The following is a 22,363-nucleotide window of genomic DNA, read 5'->3' as shown; positions in this document are numbered from 1 at the left end:
CAAACATGATAATAACATTAACAATAAGAATTACACTTTTAATCCGTATTTGTTGATATTAAATTATAATGAGATAAAAACACATTTTGTTCTAAAAATGGGTATGTACAGAAACAAGGGCAAGTGCAGAAAGACATTTACTCCTCACACCCAGAAATCTTCAGAATACTTTGAAACTTAATCTTAGATTATATGTTAGGTTTCCATAAGTTGGTGCTTATCATCCATCAGGGCAGAGAAGGGGAGGAAGAGAGGGGAGGGGTTACGAGCCCGGTTCCGTGGAACATCCCGCGAACAAGTTGGAACCGCAACTCCGCACACATCCCCGCATCGGGATGTTTCCCTGTTAGAGGAAGTCTCTGCTCTCTATCTGGAGCCGACCCCTTCATCTGCACGGGCAGCGCATCCGCGGGATTTGTGCGCTTTTCTGTGCGGACGGACGGCGGTGGGACATCCGGAGTGGAGACTTCCAGAGATGAGGAGGGGGAGGCGCTGCTTGCTGGCTTGGTAGACAGAGCGCAAGCGCACCTTTATGCGCGCGCCCTCACACCCCAGCGCACGAGATGGACTTGAAGAAGACAAAAATTGGAAGGTAAATGTTTATTCCAGAAAACAAGTGACAGCTGTCGGAATTTACAAAACATTGTTTCCGTGTCACAGATGCTGTTTATCCATGCGCGCTGGCTCAGGGACAATCATATAGATTCGCGCGCGCGTGTGTGAAAGTGAACAAAGAGAAGAAAAAAAGCAACAAAAACCAGAATAAGTTTAAAACAAAAACAGTCGGTGCAAATTTGTTATTTCGTCAGATAATCTTTGTGTTAAGCTGTTTTCATCCAGTTCTGGGTCTCAGTCAGGATCTTCATGTGGGTCAGAGTTCAGTGGCACAGAGTGTGTGACACCAGTTCACGCTGATTCACGTGGAGCTTCGCTCCAGGACATTCGGTGTGTGTTAAAGTGAGCTGGTGTTTGAAAATGGGAAATAGACAGCCATGATCGTGAGAACCAGAGATGGAGTCCCACACGAGATTAACTCCATCACCGCTGTTAAAGGAATAGCCTTGGGGAACAGAAGCTGCACACACACACACACACACACACACACACACACACACACACACACACACACACACACACACACACACACACACACACACACACACACACACACACACACACACACACACACACACACACATTCCTGAGGTGCACACCATGAACCGAAGGCTCAGATTCTTGATCATTTGATACTGATCCTCTTAGTATGCGGCATGTGTTGCAACGGGCTCTAAATTGGTATTTCAGTCATTCTGAAGTTTGTTTCCGTGTAAAAATATTAGCATTTCCCCCCTTTGACATTGGAGATAGCCTCCTGAACAGCCTCTGCTTGGAGAAACAGCTTCTAAATCCTTCAGGACTGATGAGCTAACGGCTAGAGCGAGCACAGCCAAAAGCAAAGTGTTTTGCTACCATTCCGAAAAAGCGCAAATCTGCTAAACTTCAGTGATGTGTTATCAACGTTATTTATTAATATTTACATCTAAGTTAGTATTTGGACTACTTGACCCCTGGATCAGAAAGGAGAGTAGCTATTAGCTAAAGTCTAACCGAGCCTTTATACTGGACACTTACATTTTGTGTAACCTCTGAAAAGCGTAGGCAGCAATTAGCTGCCGTTATTGTGGATGGGTGTGTTTCCCCAGCGGCACCCCCAGGTGCTCTGCAAAATCCATGGTTTGGTCTACTTTTTACGCACTGTTTCAGACTGCGTCAAGCATCCAGACAGGAAGTCAAACATGAAAGCAGTGTAAAATATCTGGAAACTTTCAAAATTAAAGTCACTTGCAGATTTCCATGTTGCATAACTAGTAAAAAAAAAAAAAGTACGTCATTATTTGTGACAACTCCGTAAGTAAACAGAACAGAAAATAAACCACACCCATTTTTGGATAGAAATTGCCGTCATTTTCCCTGCGTGTTATCACGAGAATTGGCAGAATCACACGCGTTGTTGCAATGTTCAGTCATATTGTGACCTCGCGGAACCAGCTGCATGAAGCGTGGGTAAAACGCATCTATTATGTTATACGTGTTGCTTACGTGTCCAGTGGAAGCTGGGCTGAAAGTTACCAAAATTTGCTGAATTATATAATTGTCTAATTTAATTTTTGGTCAAGTACATATAATTATAATAGGCACTGTAGGAATGAGCACAAACATTGTTAAAGTAACAATAGATAGTTTTTAAACTTTAAATGCTTTAAAGGGACAGTATGCAACTTTTCATATTTATAAATTATTTTCTTGAGCCAGTATGTTCTAAAATTCAATTAAACTAAGCTTAATTCAATTCAAGATTATTTCTATAGCACCAAATCACTACAAGAGTCTTCTCAAGGGACTTCACACAGTAAACATTCCAATACAGGTCAGTTCCCTAAGCCAATCAGTAAAAAGTTTTCTATACAAGGAACCCAGCAGATTGCATCAAGTCAGTGACTAGTGTCAAGAGTCTTTACAGCAATCCTCATACTAAGCAAGCATGCAGCGACCATGGAGAGGAAAACTCCCTTTTAACAGGAAGAAACCTCCAGAGGATCCTGAATCAGTATAAGCAGCCATCCACCATGACTCACTGGGGATCGAGAAGACAGAGCAGACACACACACACACACACACACACACACACACACACACACACACACACACACGCACACGCACACGCACACGCGCACACGCACACACACACACGAGAGGAGCCTGATAGATAAAAGATCTGCCTCCCTTTCTATTTTTAGATATTCTGGGAACCACCAGTAAACCTGCAGTCTGAGAGCGAAGTGCTCGTTTGGGAACGTATGGAACAATCAGATCACTGATGTATGATGGAGCTTGATTATTAAGAGCTTTGTATGTGAGAAGGAGGACCTTAAAATCTATTCTGAATTTAACAGGTAGCCAATGTAGGGAAGCTAAGACAGGAGAGATATGATCTCTCTTTTTAATTCTCATCAGAACTCTAGCTGCAGCATTTTGGACAAGCTGAAGACTTTTAACTACATTATGTGGACTTCCTGAGAGTAATGAATTACAGTAATCCAGTCTTGATGTAATAAATGCATGAACTAGTTTTTCAGCATCACTCCTGGAAATGATGCTTCTAACCTTAGCAATATTCCAAAGGTGGAAAAATGAAATCCTACAAACCTGTTTAACCTGGGATTTGAATGACATGTCCTGGTCAAAGATCAAAGTCAAAGTCAAAGTCAGAGTCGTTTTTATTGTCATTTCTACCACATGTGCAGGACATACAGAGAAACGAAATTGAGTTTCAGTGCACACAATTCAGAAATCAGACATACATGGGTAAGACACATGACAAGAATTGGTGACTGCGGTCATTCGCAACATGAGTCGTGCTACCTTAACACCAAGGTTCCTTACTTTGTTCTCAGAGTTTAATTTAATGCCATTCAGGTCAGGTGATTGGCTAAGCAGTTTCCTTTTCTGATTTTTGGGTCCAAAGATAAGAACTTCAGTCTTGTCTTGATTTAAACGCAGAAAATTTTGAGTCATCCAATTTTTTATGTCTTCTAGACAAGCCTGTAAACTATCTAGCCTTTTTAGATGGAGGCATGTTGGAGGCAGGGCAAGGGAGAGCTATCTTTACCGACTGTACACTCCACCTCCCTCTACTCCCCCACTTGTCCAGATCTAGGCTAACATCAGATTTTAACCATAGGCCCTATCAAATAAAAATCACGAGGCGCTTCTCAAAAACAAAAAAATGTAAAAATATAAAAAAGAATTTAGAAAATGGTTAAACATATATTTAAAATGAGCAAAAAATAGACAATTGTGATTAAAATTGTTAAGAAAGAGAGAGAATGAATAGGAAAAAGGGAAATTAGTGGATCCTGAGGAAGGTGGAATAAGTGGGGAGAGCAGAATAAAGAGAGAGGGGTGAAGGTCATACAAAAGCCAGCTTGAACAAGTGAGTCTTCAGCTGCTTTTTAAAGGAGACCACTGAGTCCACTGATCTCAGACTCAGGGGGAGAGAGGTCCAGAGTCTGGGGGCCACAGCAGCAAATGATCTGTCACCTTTGGTCTTTAGCCTGGTGCTGCACAACCAGTAGGCTTTGATCACTGGACCTCAGGGACCTGCTGGGGGTGTAGGGACTAAGAAGATCACCAATGTAAGATGGTGCTTGTCCATGTAAGGCCCTATAGACCAGAACCAGTATCTTGAAATGAACCCTGAAGTTGACTGGCAGCCAGTGAAGCTGGAGGAGAAGCGGGGTGATGTGGGTGTGTTTGGAGGACTTGGTCAGAAGCCGAGCACAGGCATTCTGAACCACCTGTAGACGGTTCAGGGAGGTTCTGCTCAGACACGTGAAAAGACAGTTACAGTAGTCTAAGCGTGAGGAGATGAAAGTGAGGATAACTGTCTCAAGTTCAGAGCGGGACAGAATGGGACTCAGCTTAGCAACGTTCCTGAGATGGAAGAAGGAGGAGCGAACAAGAGAACTGACATGAGGATCCAGGGTGAGAGCTGGGTCAAAGGTCACACCAAGATTCCTGACGGAAGGTTTGGTGTGAGAAGCAAGCTGACCAAGAGAGTCTCTGACTTTGGGAACCAGCTTGTCTGGGGCACAGATGAGGATCTCAGTCTTATCTTCATTCAGCTGAAGAAAGCTCCCAGCCATCCAGGTTTTGATAGAGTCTAAGCAGGTGTGAAACAGCTGCAGCTTAGACATCTCATGGGGCTTAAAGGAGATGTACAGTTGGATGTCATCTGCATACAGATGGTAGGAGATTCCTTTGAAGGAGCTCAGGATGTGCTGAAGAAGAAGCAGCAAGAGGAGGAAGAGCAGAGGCCCCAGCACTGAACCTTGTGGGACACCATGGGTAAGGAAGGTGGTGGAGGACCTAAACTTGGAGACGGCCACAGAAAAGGAGCGCTCAGAAAGATAAGAGGAGAACCACTCCAGAGCAGTTCCTGATAGGCCTACCCAGTCTCTCAGCCTCTCCAGTAGCAGGTGATGGTCAACAGTGTCAAAGGCTGCAGTCAGGTCCAACAGGACCAGAACAGAACAGTCCCCTGCATCACTGTGAGTCAGAAGGTCATTAGAGACCCTAAGAAGAGCTGTTTCAGTAGACTGAGCTCTACGAAAACCTGACTGGAAGCTAGCATAGATGTTCTGTTCATCAAGAGCAGCTGTGAGTTGTTTAGCCACAACCTTTTCCAAGATGTTGGAGATGAACGGAAGTTTAGAGATGGGTCTGAAGCTGCTATGGAGAGAGGGGTCGAGACTCGTTTTTTTTAAGAAGCGGGTGGATTACAGCGTTCTTAAAGTAAGCAGGGACCTGACCAGAAACCAGAGAAGCATTTATTATAGAGAGCACGCTGGGACCGATGGACTGAAAAGCACTTTTAAACAAAGATGAGGGTAAGATGTGGAGGGGGCATGCAGAGGTCTTCATAGAGTTAACTAGTTTGGTTAACTCAGGCAAAGAAACAGGAGCAAAGCTCTACAAATTAACTTCCTTCTGTTGATTATTGTTTTTTTAAACACACATTTTCATAAATCACACATTTAACAGAAAAACACCAACGAATAAATACAAGTTGTGCTGTAAATTTATTAGGTTCTTTGTGAAACCATTAGTATCTTGAGGACCTTGCCTAACAATAAAGCCACCTCTGCTCCATTACTCTAATCAGATGCCATTCTCTACTACATGTAAGGTAGTAATTATTTACTACATACTTCAAAATGACCTCATGCATCCATTTCACTCTAGGGTTTACACACGAGAACAGCATGTGAGGCACATAAAAGCTGATGGAGGACGATAAAAGTCCCATCCGCTCTGATCTGCCTGAGAATCCTGATCCCCTCCTTCCAGTTGAATACACACATAAAATCCTGTCCCAGCTGATTAGAGGACGCCGGAGCGAAGCCGAAATGCTGCAACAGCTCTTGTTAGGATGGCTCGATCTGGAGAGGTGCTTGAAAAAAGTGGGGAGAGATGGCAGCTTCTCAAAACTCTGAGGTTATCCCACTAATTGTTTTGTTTGTTTAGTAGACCGAACCAGTTGGAGAAAAACCACGTTTTGACATGTTGGTTTCATGCTTTTATTTTAACGTTAGATTTAAATGGCTCAGTTTAAAGTCAGAAAACTGATCTTAGACAATGTAAAAGTTAAACAGATACAGAAGGACTGCCAACAGAAAATAACACTCAGTCACACACAAACATCCCTGTTATGAGGGCTGACTGCCATTTGAGACTGCTTATACATAAACACAGAAGTCGAATTTCAAAATTTTATTGTTGAGTCTTTGGTTAGAAAAGAAGTGCACTCTGTTCTTGTCATGGTCAGCCCAATTGGGAGCCTAAGTCTCAACCCTTTACGGTCGGCTGACGGGTCCCCGGAAGAACAACAAATGAATGCAAATCAACGGAGCTAAAAACGCTATTTTCTAATCCGCTTTGCCTTACACCCTGGATCGCACATATGTTGTATTGCAATTTAAATGAAAAATATTGATGGGTGTTTCGACCATGCCAGTCACGTACTTTGAGATTTATCAGCTTGTAAAAGTTTGTAATTAGCATGACTACACACCAGAAATTGGCACGCCGCATATGTGATGTCACCACATATTCTCCTCTCCCCTAGCGTAGCTGCTGCTTACAAAATGACCAGATTTATGGTGGTTCTTGCCTCCTGTGGGAATTTAGCTGAATTTACAGCCCTTTTTCCCTCAGTTTTCTCCGTGTCTGGTTCGATGACGTCCATTTTGTGAAGCGCATTTGTAGTCCTGGACTTATTTTCGCACATAACCTAAAACAGCGTAAGCGCGTTCTTGTTATCAAAATGCTTCTTTAAAATTCACGGACATCATATGTGAAATCCATGGCGTAAAACAAGTGGAATTAGAAAATAGCGTTTTTAGCCCCATTGACTTGCATTCATTTTATCGTTCTTCCGAGGACCCGTGGTCCGGAAGTAGATGGGCGTGACTTAGGCTCCCATGGAGTTTAGTGGCACATTAAGTCCTGTCTGGCATAAATGTAGTCGTTAATCCTTTAAATTTTATATCAGCGGCATTAAGAGTATTTTACTGTGGAACCTATCATCATGAATAGAAGGAGGAAAATGAAGCGATGTTAAATAGGTTCAATACCCCCCCAAGGGTTATGCTGACGTAAAATACTTTTATTTAATTTAAAATTTTATACAAAAAATCAAACTGAGCAATAGTTAAAAAGGGTTAAAACAAGACAAAGAAAAGTGCAACCTCAAGTCCACCACAGTAAGCATATTAGGGAAAAGTAGAATATTTTAGCAAATGTTTAAAGGATGGCCAAAATTCAAATTCCAACCCACTTCTACAGTTAAAGCCAAAAAACAGATTAGGAATAACTAAGGCTAATGTTTAGCTAACAACGCTAATGGTGAATTGGAAGCAAATGGGTGGCTCTAAAAGTATCTCAAGCTACTTTTTAAATCCTAACTCAATATTAAATCTAAATGTATGTGTGAAGTAAATAATGAGTTTATCATGGTGTTTTATTTCCTTTAATGAGTCGTTCTTAACTACATAACAGCAAGCTAACAGCAAGAAGCCAAACAACCCCACTTCCTGTAATGGAAGATGCTTCCTACCATAATAAATGTAGTAAGTGCTCACTATTGTAAAATACCAGAATGCTAACACCGGAATTTAATGTATTTATCTTCTTATTAATTTACTGTGTCCAGAATGTTCTGGTGCCGATTCAACTCAATTCAATTCAAAGATACTTTATTAATCCCAGCGGTAAATTAGAGTTTCAGTGCACACAATTCTGAGATCAGACATTAATAGAGATTAGAGGGTTTTTACCAGGATTGAGTCGGGTGGAGGAAACAAATGGCACTTCAGAGTTACGCCGGGGACACACTGGCCGCGGAAGCGCCGTGAAAATGGGACCGCCTTCATTCGGCGCCGGAGCGCTGTTTCCGGAGCAAACAGGACAGAGAGGCAGAAAGTCTGAGGCAAGCAGTTAATATGGATGACTTTAATTATGGAAGTTGAGAAACACAAGGAGCTGTACGACCCCCGAAAAACATGGTTATTTACGTACCCATTTCAGAAGAAACTGCTAGGATACAGCTGCAGAATTGGAGCGGGTTCCAAGAGATTCAACTGGCAGAAACAACTCATACCATAGGTTCACACACACACACACACACACACACACACACACACACACACACACACACACACACACACACACACACACACACACACACACACACACACACACAGGGACGAAATTTTGATTTCAGAAGTGGGGGGGACACAGCAGGCTTGTGCGGATTTGGGGTGGGGGGTGTTATGTAAAGACCCCTTGACACGTCACGTGCCCATCTCAATAATTTTTCCATCCTCAATATATATATATCAAAGTTAACAAATGTACAACTCTATTATTATTTTTATTTATTATCATTATTGAAGTGCAGTTTTGGCTGTTGACAATGGATAGGCCATTGTGTTTATTGTTTTGGGTCTTTTTTATTGTTTTTGGTGCAACATTTTCTAACAGGGAGTGAGATTCCTTTTTTATTTAATTTTTGTTTGTTATTTTTATTCATTTAGAAGTTCTGGTTCTGGACATTTCAATGTTAAATGAAGGTTTATTTGTTGCATTTTAAAGGGTGTACTTGCATTATTATGATATATTAACATTATATTAGTGGTTATTTTGGTCTAGATAATGTTGACAATATCGTTTATCATCAACAATTTGTTGGACAAAATATCGTCCAGCAAAATTTGTTACATTCCCAGGCCTAGTCAAAAGTATAAAAATTATTTATACATAAACGGTCCTCCTGAGATCTGGCCGTTTGTTCATTTGCTGTGTTAGAGGACATGCTGAACTAATGTTTTACACATGATCATCACCCTAACATTTGAGTGTATAAAAACATATTAAATGTTTTTTCCCTTAAAAGTGTTTAAACAGTTGTTGCATTTCAACACACAAAAAATAAATGGAAAAAATTAGATAAATCTAATGAAAAGTGTACATCTTTGACATTAAGCTTAAAAAAATCTGTTGACGATGATACTGTTCATTTTTCAGAGCTTTTTAATGTGAAAATATACATTGCAATAGATAAGTTTACAATAAAGTTAAATGATAAAAGTTTTGAAGTTACACTTCTACTACTACTACTACTAGTAATAATAATTATGATGATAATAGTAATAATAATAAAAAAATAATTATAATAATACGAATAAATTGTGTCTGAGGAGTCAGTTATGTGGAGGAGATGAGTTTGTAAAAGTTAGTTTTGAGTTTGTGTGTGAAGGAGGAGGTGAGTCTGAGCTTAATGCAGGGGTGTCACATGTTCCAACTTACGTTTTGACTTTGAAAGAAGTCTCTTATATCCACTTTTCGTTTTCTTGACATGCTGCCTCCTGGCTGTGCCTAACTACCAAAGACTCACAAATGAACACTTATTCAAATGTTATGTAATGGAAGCTGAGCTGAGCTCTGATATTACACAGCGTCTAGTTGACGATGTGACTCAGTACCGGTGTTCCCTAGCGGCTCCAAACTAGCAAAACAACGTGAGCACGTTCTGACTGTTTACAACTTGAGTGACAGCAGCAACAGCCAATAATACGTTAGCAAGTATCAGCAGAGCCAATAGATTAGCTTTTGGGCGGGTCTAATAGGAAACCGGTTTCCGTTTCGGTCCTAGTGCTCAACCAAATCCATTTAAAGGAGCGTAACATTGTTTTTGGACGGAAAAAAGTGCAGGGGACCAAAACTGCCTTTTGAAAAAGTGGGGGGGACATGTCCCACCCGTCCCCCCCCAAAATTACGTCCCAGCACACACACACACACACACACACACACACACACACACACACACACACACACACACACACACACACACACACACACACACACGCACACACACAATTACAAACACTCAAACGTAGAGGAAAAGAGCTGAGAAAAGGCAGAGAGGAAATGGAGGACACCAAGTGTTTAAAAGAAAAACTACAGCAGAGCCGAGGCGCGCCTCGACTGGGGCGCGTCTGATCTGAACTGAGGAGCGGCGAGCAGCGGCCGAATTTCGTGAGCGATTCGCTTCTCGGCGCTTCTCGGCGCTTCCGCGGCCGGTGTGTCCCCGGCGTTACCCTCCACAGGGAGGGCAGCTTTGCTATCCAAGAAACACCTCAGACAGAAATGCAACAGACTTCAGACATTACAGAACATAAGTGTCCACTAGGTGGGGAGGTAGGGTTGGGGATTCTCCTCACATCAGTGCATGCAGCAGCGATGAGCAGCGCTCGTCACCTCCGTTTGGACAAGGGAGGGAGGTAGTTGGGTTTAGAAAGTACAGTGACTCCTGGAAACGGTTCCACGGCCTTCACCAGTTGCAGTCCCGCCCAGGCTGGGATAGGGAGACAGAGTTGCCATGGCGACGGCAGCACTCCACATTTCTTCTGAGGGGGGGTTTTCACTTCAGCCTCACAGGCTCAAGGGCACCAGATTCAGATAAGAACTTGTTTTGGGGCCAGACAGAGATAATTTCCTCTCTGTCTTAAAGTTCTGTTGGTCTCCAACCCCTCTAAATCCAATAATGGCGTAATTAATCTATCCCAATCCGTGCCGATCCGTCAACTCAATCCTTGATCGAATCAACCTTCTGTGCCAGAGCCTGAATCTCAGCCAAAGTTCCAAGCTTACGACTCATCTCGACAATTATATGAGTTTGTGCGTTCACAGCGCAATGTAATCCATCCCTGAGCTCCGGGATTGAGCCAATATTCCTCGACAGTTTATTAGTTTTCCGGTAAGCCAGGTAACCGCTCAGGCCAAACAGCAGGAATCCCGACACCAACACCACAAATATCCAGACGTCTTCAGAATCCTCTACAGACAGTTGAGAGAGGCAGATCAGGTTCCACTGTTTCCAGGAGTCCATGATATGCCCAGCAGGCTCTATCCCAGAGGGGCGACCGGGACGCCCTTCTCCCGTTCTCATCGTTGAAAAAATTTTGTCAATCGCGTTGAGAGACCAACTGACCAGGTCCATTTTTAATAATTTCCAGTTTCCAGAAAAAATGCATAAGCGCTGTACACCCAAAGACAGACAAAGAGCCTCGGGATAAGATAGGGAGGAGGGGAGGGAAAAAGCATCTGTACTCTCCAAGAGCCTGAAGAAAGTAACTGGCAGCAGCCATGAAAGTCACAGAGCAGGAGTGAGAAAGTCAACTTTTGTTTATAAAAATAGACTGCAGTACCCAAATTTGACCACAGGATGTCATTAAAGTTTATTTTTTGTCCCCAAGAAATTTTTGCCTAAAGAAAATGATTAACATGCTCTTTGAAGAAGACATATTTACTTGCATCATGTACATGTCATGCTAGTCTGGGAATCTTTCCAGGTGGGACATACCTGGCACCTGCCATGTTTCCTGTCAGTGGTGTATACCGTTGTGCTGTTTGTTTTTGTCTGATTAGTAACCTAGCAGCAGATATATGTCTATGCTGTGGTTTCACCACTGTCACTAGTACTGATGGAGCCATGTTTTATTGTTCTGCATGTGGATGACGGGACATCTGTTCAAAACATCTATCGTGTTCCTGAGTGGAGATGAATATTCCTGCTCAGGGTCAACTGTTACATTTATTTACAACATGGACCAGAACAAGCTTTGAGATGCTGGGGAGGAAAAATATTTAAAAGTATGTGAGCTAAACATAAAATGACATGACATGGAGATCAAAACATTCTCCCATCCCTGTTTACTGAAAGGAGGAACATCTGGGGATCTTATGAAACAACATTTTCTCCGTCACAGTAAGCACTCATTAACAAACACACACTTATCTCAGTACAGTGTTTTGCACATGACCACAGGTGCATCCATGTGTTAATTCAATACACATGTAGGTCATCACAGGCACGTTTTAATGGCTGGGATGCAGAGCAATCATGAGGAGGAGAAACAAGCAGAGCGTGCCAAGATGACTTGAACCTATAAGCAGCAGAGTTTATGATCCTACAGGTGCAGCATTTGGCCTATTATTGCTAGATGATGGAGTAACTCCACTCTGCAGATCAGTGACATCACCAGTGGCCATTGCAACGCAGACAGTTGCCCCAGTAACGATGTGGCAAACTCAAATTCAGACAACGTGATGTGGATTACAGAAAACCCTTCAGGAATGACCACATCACATACCCAGTGCTGGATTTCATGGTTTCAGCATACAGTTAATCCATTAGAGTAAGAGTTTGCTTTGTCTCAGATCTGCGTACACTACCAATGACTTTTCTTCCCCTTTCTGTCCCTCCCCCATCTCCTTCTCTCACCCCTCACTCAGGTACATGAACTGCAGGGTACCGGCCCATGAGAGGTACCAGCCCACTGACTACGAACACGCTGCCAACTGTACCACACACGGGGTGAGACAAACACAGCTGCACAGTCAGAACGTTAGCTGTCGTCCTACATCTCTGCAGCGTTGTCAGCTGAGTAAAGCCTCTGAAAAGATGATGGGAGTTGAAACGACATGGGATGAAGAGGATTTTTTAATTTTAGCGGGGTGATGGAGGCAGAAAGCCATAATCTGAGTCAGCCTGTAGTTTCTCTTTAATCTGCTCTAATCCCTGCACACTGCTGCGTCAGAGAGTGAATGAAACAGAGACCGAAGAGGAAGCAGCAAAAACATGGGCGTAATAAATGATCAGCTTCACATGGAGCAGGAATTGAAGCTGTTAGAACTAAACATGCACATCAAGGAGTAAAATGTGTACAAACATCTTGTTTAATCAGTCTTGTTGATACTTCATTGATAAAATTAACATCCCATTAAAATAACTGAGCTAAACATGATGCTACATCATATCCCTGTGGGTATATGACGTTAATCCATAACATTCATTAGCATCATACACAAATGCTAATGCTACACTAATGCATTTACATGCATATGCTAACAAATTGATGTGCTAATGAATTAGCATTATACACTTAAATATTAATGCTATGCTATTGTATTAGCATCATATACACTTGTGCTAATGCTACACTAATGCATTTGCATACATATGCTAATGAAATGATATGCTAATGAATTAGCATTATACACTTAAATATTAATGCTATGCTATTGTATTAGCATCATATACAATTGTGCTAATGGTACGCTAATGCATTTGCATCACATGTGCTAATGATAATAATGGATAAATAATGGATTGGATTTAAATTGGGATCCGGATGAAAATGGATGAAAGGATGGATGGATTTATGTAGGGAGCCTAAGTCTCCTCCCTTTCCGGTCGGCTCGTGGGTCCCATGAAGAACAAAAAAAGATGAATGCAAGTCAACGGGGCTAAAAGAGCTATTTTCTAACCCACTTTGCCTTACGCCCTGGATCGCACATATGTTTTACTGCATTTTAAATTAAAAGTAATGCTGGGTGTTTTAACCATGCCAGTCACGTACTTTGAGATTTATTAGCTTGTAAAAGTTTGTTATTAGCATGACTACAAATCAGACATTTATGACATCACCACACAATCGCCTCTCCCCTAACGTAGCTGCTACTTACCATGTGACCAGATTTATGGTGGGTTTTTTTCCTCCGGAAGGAAGGATTTTAAGTTAGCTAAACCTACAGCCATTTTCCCTCTGTTTTCCTCCGTGTCTGGTTCGACCGGTTCACTTTGGTGAAGCACATTTCTAGTCCTGGAGTTATTTTCACACAAAACCTAAAATAACGTTTCCCCCCCGTTCGGAAATAAGCGCATTCTTGGTATCAAAATGTGTCTTTGAAGTTCACAGACATCATATGTGAAATCTATGGAACATAACAAGCGGAATAAGAAAATAGCGTTTTTAGCCCCGTTGACTTCCATTCATTTTTTTGTTCTTCTGTGGACCCGTGGTCCGGAAGTAGATGGGCGTGACTTAGGCCCCCATAGCGCTTTTCTTGGCACTCAAAGTGCTTTCCATTATTCATGCACCCTCACATTCAAACACTGCTGCCCTGCGCTGGTCTGACAGAAGCAAAGCTGCCATTTTGCGCCATCGGCTCCTCTGACCACCAGCACAGGCAAGTCAGGTGAAGTGTCTTGCTCAAGGCCGTAACAGCAGTAAGCTCCTGGCAGAGCTGGAATCGGTCTCGCAATCTGGAGGCATCCTGCTCTTCCTCCTGAGCTACTGCCCCGTAATGCTAATTCTATGCTAATGCATTAGTGTTATGCACTTTAATATTAATGCTATGCTAATGCATTAGCATCAAATCCAGTGCTACCAACTCTCACTCATTGAGAGTGAGACACATGCATCTGACCCTCTTCACACTCTGTCACTCCACACTTCCAATATCTCACACTGTCAGCTATCAGCCACCCCCTAATGCTAATGGTGGACAGCAGTATCTCAAGAGGTAGAGTGGGTTGTCCAGTAATCAGAAGGTTGCAGGCTCGATTCCAGCTCTGACCAGAGAATGCTGCTGTTGTGTCCTTGGGCAAGACACTTAACCCGCCTTGCCTGCTGGCGGTGGTTGGAGGGACCGGTGGCGCCAGCGTTCGGCAGACTCGCCCCTATCAGTGTGTACCAGGGCAGCAGTGGCCACATTGTAGCTCATCCACACCAGTGTGTGAACGGGTGAATGGCTGATTGTCTTTTGAAGCGCCTTGGGGGATTGTCAAAACCAACAAAACAAATTCATGTAACAAACTAACAGGAGCTTCGTAAAGTGGTGTCATTAGTTTGTGATCTTTTGTAGGTGTGGATTCTTCCCAGCCTGGTGGGTGGTTCTGTGCTGTACTTCCTGTCTATGGATAAATGGCACCGGCTCGCCGCTGGACTCTACGGCAGCGGTCTCACGGGCCTCTTTGTGACCTCAACACTCTTCCACACCGCTGCCTGGAAAATCAGCCATCTTCGGTGTGTGTTTGCACACCTGAGCTGTGAGATTTACAACTCACCCTTTTTGTAACACCGAATTGTTCTTTTGTTTATATTTAAACTGCAGATGCTAGATGCTGTATTGTAGTGTGGCATCTGTATAATTAGAGTAAATTTGTGTTATCCATGGTCTATTGGCCAAGGCAGCCATGTTGGATCTGGCTGCTGTTGGTCCTTTTGATTAAGTTGTTTGTTTTTCTGTGTAGGAAGTTGGAGCAGCGTTTCCACATGTGTGACAGGATGGCCATCTACTTCTTTATTGCTGCCTCCTATTCTCCCTGGTAGGTCATGTGAACATAGCTCAGAACAACGCCACAGTGGCGTATTGACCCTAGAGTGACGATGCATGTGTGTTCAGGTTGATGCTGAGGGAGCTGGGACCCTGGACATGCCACATGCGCTGGCTGATCTGGGTCATGGCCTCCCTTGGATCCATGTACGTCTTCTTCTTCCATGAGAGGTGACGGCCTCTTCTCGTTTTTCTGCTTTGTGTTAAACACAAACTTGCCCTTGTGTGTTTACACACAAACACAGAACTGCTGTTTAGGAGACATTCCTGTTGGTGTCCTGCAGGTACAAGCTGGTGGAGCTGATGGGATACGTAGCCATGGGGACATTGCCTGCCTTGGTCATTTTATCTATGGTGAGTCTCGACCTTCAAGGTCCGAATTGTCCTTCTCAGCGGAGGATCTTCTGTTGTTGGAGGTTTCCTTCCGCCGGGAGTGAATCACAAATCAGTGATGCCGCCACATAAGCCCACCTGTTAGGTCATTTGGTAATGGTGTTTTGTTTTCAACAGTTGACGTTGCCCCGTAAGTGCTGCTGGTGCTGGTGCTAGACAAACCAACCATATCGACCAATCAAAAATCCACGGACAGAGCGCTTGGTCGTCGATAAAAACAACCCGACAGATATCATAATCAAACCTCCCACCTCTGGTCAGCTGTTTCATGTGGTCGCAAACCTTACCCGGCTTTGGAAAAAGCATGAAAAATGTCCCCTCTCGACATCCGATCTGGGCATCTAGAGTAGGGTGACCAGATGTCCCGCATTTTCATTACCTTTCACGTGTCCTGCAAATTGAGACTCATGTCAAATCAAAATCAAATCAATTCAAAGCTTTATTTGTAAAGCGCCTTCCGCAACTCTGTCAGGAAGCCCAAGGCGCTGTCATTGGGCATGTCCCGCATTATTGACAATTTCCCGTTTCGAGTTTTAATCTTATAGAAGAAACTGTGGAGAAATCTGTCTGTTGCTGTCAGTCAAACGGAGGCGGGACTTTATCGCAGATCTGGAGCGCGTGGAGCGCGCCCGAACCACCTAAACCAGTGCGATAGAGCACGGAGGAGAAAATGCTGTAAACTCGTGAATTAAACGTGTTCAGAGATACTCGACAGTCTTTGTTGTTTCTGAGTCATTTTTCACGTCTCGGCGCAGAGTCTGATATGAAGAGGTAAAAAGCAGGTTTTCCAGTAAATAGACAGGTCCATGATGAACACAATGGACGCTCTAACACAAGGTGCTGCGGTTTCTGATACCTGCACACACGCTGAGCCCCTTACAGCACAGTGAAGAATTAATGAGAATAAATGGAAGCTTTGATCACGTATTCTCAGACATTTGACGCAAAAAGTAACTCTTAAGAAACTTTTATTAGATTAGATCTGAATGTTTTAGAGATTAGAATCTGATGTTTTGTCATGTTGAGAGGTGGAGGAGTTGGACCCGATGTGCAGAAACCCAGTACGACAAGGAGCAGGAGAGGATGTAAAAGGAAACATCTTTATTAAGATGATTAGTCCAACGAGAAAACAAAAACGTGGAACGAAGCCAAGAAACCTAGAGATCTAGAAGGGGGGAACAAAACAACACTGACACGAATGGATGGAGAGCACAAGGAGACACACGAGGGAGATGCAGACCATGACATGTTTATTCTCACCTAAAATCTAGAAGAGATTTGTTGTCATGTTTAAAATAATAGTTTTGTTTCTGAATTATGAAATAAAGAGCAAAAAAATTGTGATATTTTTTCAATGAGATGCTGATTTTGGTGGAAAATTAATTAAAAACAAACAAATAGATAAAAAATATTACTGGTACTTTTACTGTCATTCTGTTGTAGACAACATTCAATGAAAACTCTGAAAAGCTGCTTAAACCTGCATTTTTTATTATTGTGGCCTATCTATGTTATTAAAATGATCAGAGCCACCGCAGAGTTATGTTGTGGAAATGTGAGAGGAACTGTGAAATAGTAAAGCTTTTGCTGAATGCTTCAGGTTGAATTCAAATAAAATATAAACAAGAAATGTATGATAATAATAATAATAATCATTTTATATATATGAAAGGGTGGCTTGCCAACTCCGGGTCGGGAGAGAGGTCCTACCTCAAGTGGAGGAGTTTCAGTATCTCGGGGTCTTGTTCACGAGTGAGGGTAGGAGGGATCGGGAGATCGACAGGTGGATTGGTTCGGCGTCTGCAGTGATGCAGACGCTGAGCCGATCTGTCGTGGGGAAGAGGGAGCTGAGCCAGAAAGCCAGGCTCTCGATTTACCGGTCGATCTACGTCCCAATCCTCACCTATGGTCATGAGCTTTGGGTAATGACCGAAAGAACGAGATCGCGGATACAAGCGGCCGAAATGAGTTTCCTCCGTAGGGTGGCCGGGCTCAGCCTTAGAGATAGGGTGAGGAGCTCGGACATTCGGGAGGGACTCGGAGTAGAACTGCTGCTCCTCCGGATCGAGAGGAGTCAGTTGAGGTGGTTTGGCCATCTGGTCAGGATGCCTCCTGGACGCCTCCCTGGGGAGGTGTTCCGGACATGTCCTGCTAGCAGGAGGCCCCCGGGTCGACCCAGGACACGTTGGAGAGGTTACATCTCCAATCTGGTCTGAGAACGCCTTGGGGTCCTGCCGGAGGAGCTGGTGGAGGTGGCCGGGGAGAGGACGGTCTGGAGCTCCCTAGTTGGGATGCTGCCCCCACGACCCGGACCCGGATAAGCGGAGGAAGACGACGACGACGACGACGACAACAGTGATGTTAGAGCTAAAAGGCAGAATACACATTTTGTTTGTTTTTTTCTCATTACATTGGAACTTCATGTTGTCCCACATTTGGCAAGTTGGGATCTGGTAACCCTAATCCAGAGTCCGATTAGCACCTCCCCCAGCAGCAATGCTTATTTCCTTCCAGTTTAAACATCTTTAGGAGACGAAAATACAACTTTGAGATGAGAGGAGTGACTCAGACCAATAGGCACCCATTCAGAATACACAATTGTTTGTCTAGGGCTACATCGTTAAATGCACTTTGATGTTTCGACACAATTTATTTTTAGGTACTGTCGAATACACTGTTCAGTCAAAAGCTTTGCTTTTTCAGACAACATTACTGGCAAACGTGCAACCGCACAAGCACCACCATCCTGATGGAGCTCTGTTTGTGTCCTGATACGTTCCAGGTGGAGCGTGCAGGTGTGTGTGAACTGGCTGTTGGAGGGGTCTTCTACGTTGTGGGCGTAGTCTTCTTCAAGAGTGATGGCCTCGTTCCCTTCGCCCATGCCATCTGGCACCTTTTTGTTGCGGTTGGAGCAGGTGTACATTATTACGCCATCTGGAGGTACCTGTACTTACTGGGACCCCAGCTGCAGATATCCAGGTGACTCGCAGCTGATCTACAGAAAGTTCTGACCGGTGCTGCAGGTTTCCGCTGATAAAAGTGTGTTTCATTCATGATACTGCTGTAATTCATCAGGACACAGACTCGATTTCCCCCTCAGAGGTGAAATCTCCAAGAATCTGTACATTAAGCTATTGTACAACATTAAGCCTGAGGAAACCCAATGCTCTGATAAATGTTAGTCTGAGTTAAAGTGATAGTTTTAATCCAGGTGGGATCATTTTGGGTATTTATCAGTTATTTTTACCTGCAATAGAAAGTGGTCGGCTCTGAAAGCTGAAAGTACCAGCGAGGAATTCTATTAGGCATGTGAAGCTAACGGCTAACCCGAACCGGGTCAAGAAACAACTCAAACTAAAACATCCCCCCTCTAGTAGCATCAGTTGGCAGAAGGTCAGCTTGGCCTGGCACGCTGACGAGAGCCGAGGCTAAACAAACAACCTGTCTGCTCACAGATAAGAACGTCTGCCCGCAAACAGCAGCAGCAGGGCGCAGTTTCTGTGGTAAACAAGTAAAATAACGGCCGCTTCAGCCCCAGAGCTCTGATCATCTCAGCTCTTCCTCTGTGCTGACGTGCCAGAAGTCACCATACACCTCCCTTCGTATAGCGCCCACGCTCTGCTGTTCTCCACGAACATCTTGTAGTGTCTAAAAGTAGCCGAGGCATTGGTATGAACAGACAAATTGGGATTTTGTTTTGGAAATCTTCAAGTGCCTTATTGTGGTATAATTACCCAATGTGCGAAAAGCTTCCTGCACAGCCTTTGTTTGGAGAAATAGAAATTCAGGCCCCATGCACACGACTCTGGATCGTTTTCTGCATTTGCAGCACATACATAGACAGAAATCTAGAACAACTGGAGCTAAAGGTTTGCTCTGTAGGTCGGTCTAGCCATGCTCCATTGTAGCCTGTGCAGGTCCAGCCAACCACAGCTCTATGTTTGTAGAGACATTGGGCGGGTTTAGGATCTTGGAGAAAAATGGCGCTTGTTTGAAGCGGCTTTGGAAAAATGTTTGGACAATTTAGACTTTTCTTTTAGGCATGAGCAGATATAGATATTTAAGACCTTTATAACGAATAAGGCTGTATTGGCTTACTGTTCTTCAAGGGTGTATGATGGACTGCCTCCTTGACTGAATACTGTAGGAACCATAAATAACCATAGTTCTACCCTAAAACCAAGCTCTGTCTATGGGGCTTTGCCAGACTATATAAACATAAATATACACAGCATATACATAAATAGGGAGCCTAAGTCACACCCATCTATTTCTGGACCATGGACCCTTATAGCCAAGTGAATGGGACTCTACAGGCCGATAAAATTTATTTTCAGAACCATCTTGATACATGCCACGGATTTAACAAATGATGTTTGTGAAATTTAAAGACAAAAGTTTTTACCAAGCAAGTGTTTATTTTTGAGAGACGACAAAACTTTCTTTAGGTTTTGTGTGAAAACACGTAGAGGACTCCAACTGCTCGTCTGACCAAATTTATGCCATCAATTCAGACAAGGACAAGAACGTGAGACAAAGCAGCCTACTCGAAGCCGTTTTGAACAAGATCTTTTCCTGAGCCATCTGCCATCTTTATAGTTTTGCTGTTGCAGTTCTGCCGTCATAGAAAAAGCTCTGCTGTAATGGCGCTAAACCTGCCCAACGTATCGCTACTAACCTGCTAAGACACAGTGGGGCGGGGCAAGACCAAAATCTGTTGCTACTGCAACAGATTGTTTAAATTTCTAGGCTAGCAAATTATTTAAAGGGATATTCCACACAAAAGTAAGTTTTGTTATTGTTATTGCTACATTCCCCATAGTTAGCTAAGTCGGAAAAACTTTTCGTAATAAGCTCAGTCGTTCTCCTAACCCGGAAGTACTCTTTTAGCTTTAGCTTAGCGTAAAACAATGTAAGTGAATGGTACTAACTAGCCTTGTATGTGAAAAAGTCATTAAAATCACTCAGGAGTGATTCGAACTCTGCTTGGTGGCCCCAAGGCAAGGGCAAGGCAACTTTATTTGTATAGCACCTTACAACTGTATAGAACCGACCAAAGTGCTTCACAGACATTAACAACATTAAAAACAATACACAATATAAAAATGCATAAAAACTAAAGCTTAAGAACTACTGATAAAACACTAAAAAGACTCATGCTGAGTTAAAAGCCAAATCATAAAATAGGTTTATAAAAGAGATTTAAAACCAAAAAGTGAAGCGGCCGACCTAATGCTCAAAGACAGTGCATTCCAGAGCCTTGGGGCCGCTACAGAGAGAGCCCTGTCACCTCTGAGCTTGCGTTTTATTTTTGGGACTCCTAAGAGCATCCTATCAGCCGACCTCAGACACCGTGTAGGGGAGTAAAAAACCAGAAGCTCAGAAGTAATCTGGAGCAAAGCCATGCAGAGATTTAAAAGCCCATCAAAGCACTTTGTGCTGGATTATAAAACGAACAGGCAGCCAGTGCAGTGAGGCCAGGACAGGAGTAACATGCTCCATCTTGTACGTCCCGGTGAGCAACCGTGCAGCAGCATTCTGCACCAACTGTAGACGTGAGGGGTGGGATTGTGAAACACCCAGGTACAAAGAATTACAGTAATCAAGCCTTGATGTACGAAACGCATGAATTACTGTTTCAAAATCCTTTTTTGACAGCAAGGTCTTTACTTTGGCGATCCTTCTTAATTGATAAAAACTAGATTTAGTCACCGCACTGATCTGCCTGTCCAAAACAAGATCCCCATCCAGCACAACACCCAGAGAAGTCGCACTCAGTTTCAAGAATGGGGCGAGCTGACTGAGGTCCACTGTACCCACCCTAGTCAAAGTACTTGGACCAAAGACTACAGCCTCTGTCTATTATCATTAAAAAGGAGAAAGTTAGAGAACATCCATTGCCTAACCTCAATGAGACAATCTAAAAGAGACTGCAAAGCACGATTGCGATCCCTCTTAAAAGGCACGTATACCTGGGCATCATCTGCATAGCAGTGAAACATGCATATTCATACTGACTGCAAGTGAAAAAGATAAGTAACACAAAAGAACAACATCCGCCATTTTAGACTTGGGGCTACTTTATGACAAAGCACAGATGTAAGCTTCCACTGAAAGATGCAAGGACATGACGTAGTCGCCCCAAAGGCGCACACGCACGCACGCACACACACACACACACACACACACACACACACACACACACACACACACACACACACACACACACACACACACACACACACACACACACACACACACACACACACACACACACAAATCAAGGCTAATTGGTACCATTCACTTACATTGTTTTATGCTAAGCTAAAGCTAAAAGAGTACTTCCGGATCAGCAGAATGACTGGGCTGTTTACAAATTGTTTTTTCCTGCTAATGTAACTATGGCGAATATAGCAACAGACAAACAACTCCAAAACATCACCAGTTCATAGAATAATTAACAATTCATGGCACTTGTTTATGTATTTATTTACAAGCATAATTTTTACCTGCAGCCATTATCTGTAGCATTTTTTTGTGCTACAGGGGTCAAGCCCTTTCCGACATAATGATATAATTTTAAATGCAATGTACTTAACAAGTCATAAAATAACCGCTGTGATATTTAGGACATCTGAGCTGTTTAGGACAGCAGAAACACCATGTG

At 43.2% G+C, this 22,363-nt stretch overlaps 1 protein-coding gene across 2 annotated transcripts; it reads left to right on the top strand.

Moving 5' to 3' along the window:
• The first annotated feature begins 224 nt into the window (after positions 1-224).
• On the top strand, positions 225-21,977 carry mmd2a (monocyte to macrophage differentiation-associated 2a). Of its 2 annotated transcripts, none has more exons than XM_015945402.3 (7): positions 225-592; positions 12,418-12,499; positions 14,833-14,993; positions 15,221-15,295; positions 15,373-15,474; positions 15,588-15,657; positions 15,814-16,408. In XM_015945402.3, the coding sequence occupies exons 1-7, from the start codon at positions 564-566 to the stop codon at positions 15,850-15,852; spliced, it is 558 nt and encodes a 185-aa protein (XP_015800888.3). In that variant the 5' UTR covers positions 225-563; the 3' UTR covers positions 15,853-16,408. The 2 variants fall into 2 exon arrangements, with proteins under 2 accessions (XP_015800888.3, XP_015800887.3); XM_015945401.3 differs by lacking the exon at positions 15,814-16,408 and adding an exon at positions 18,479-21,977 and having other exon boundaries at positions 230-592.
• Positions 21,978-22,363: the final 386 nt, after the last annotated feature.

Source organism: Nothobranchius furzeri, chromosome 12 (assembly GCF_043380555.1).
Source record: "Nothobranchius furzeri strain GRZ-AD chromosome 12, NfurGRZ-RIMD1, whole genome shotgun sequence".
In the NCBI taxonomy this organism is placed as follows: domain Eukaryota; kingdom Metazoa; phylum Chordata; class Actinopteri; order Cyprinodontiformes; family Nothobranchiidae; genus Nothobranchius; species Nothobranchius furzeri.
The sequence above is the reverse complement of the archived record's forward strand: the minus strand, read 5'-3'. Positions and strand labels throughout refer to the sequence as shown.

Coding starts and splice junctions, on each gene's coding strand:
- mmd2a (XM_015945401.3), top strand. CDS start 564: ATGGACTTGAAGAAGACAAAAATTGGAAG. Junction 593..12,417: donor AAGAAGACAAAAATTGGAAG/GTAAATGTTTAT, acceptor CCCCTCACTCAG/GTACATGAACTGCAGGGTAC. Junction 12,500..14,832: donor CCAACTGTACCACACACGGG/GTGAGACAAACA, acceptor GATCTTTTGTAG/GTGTGGATTCTTCCCAGCCT.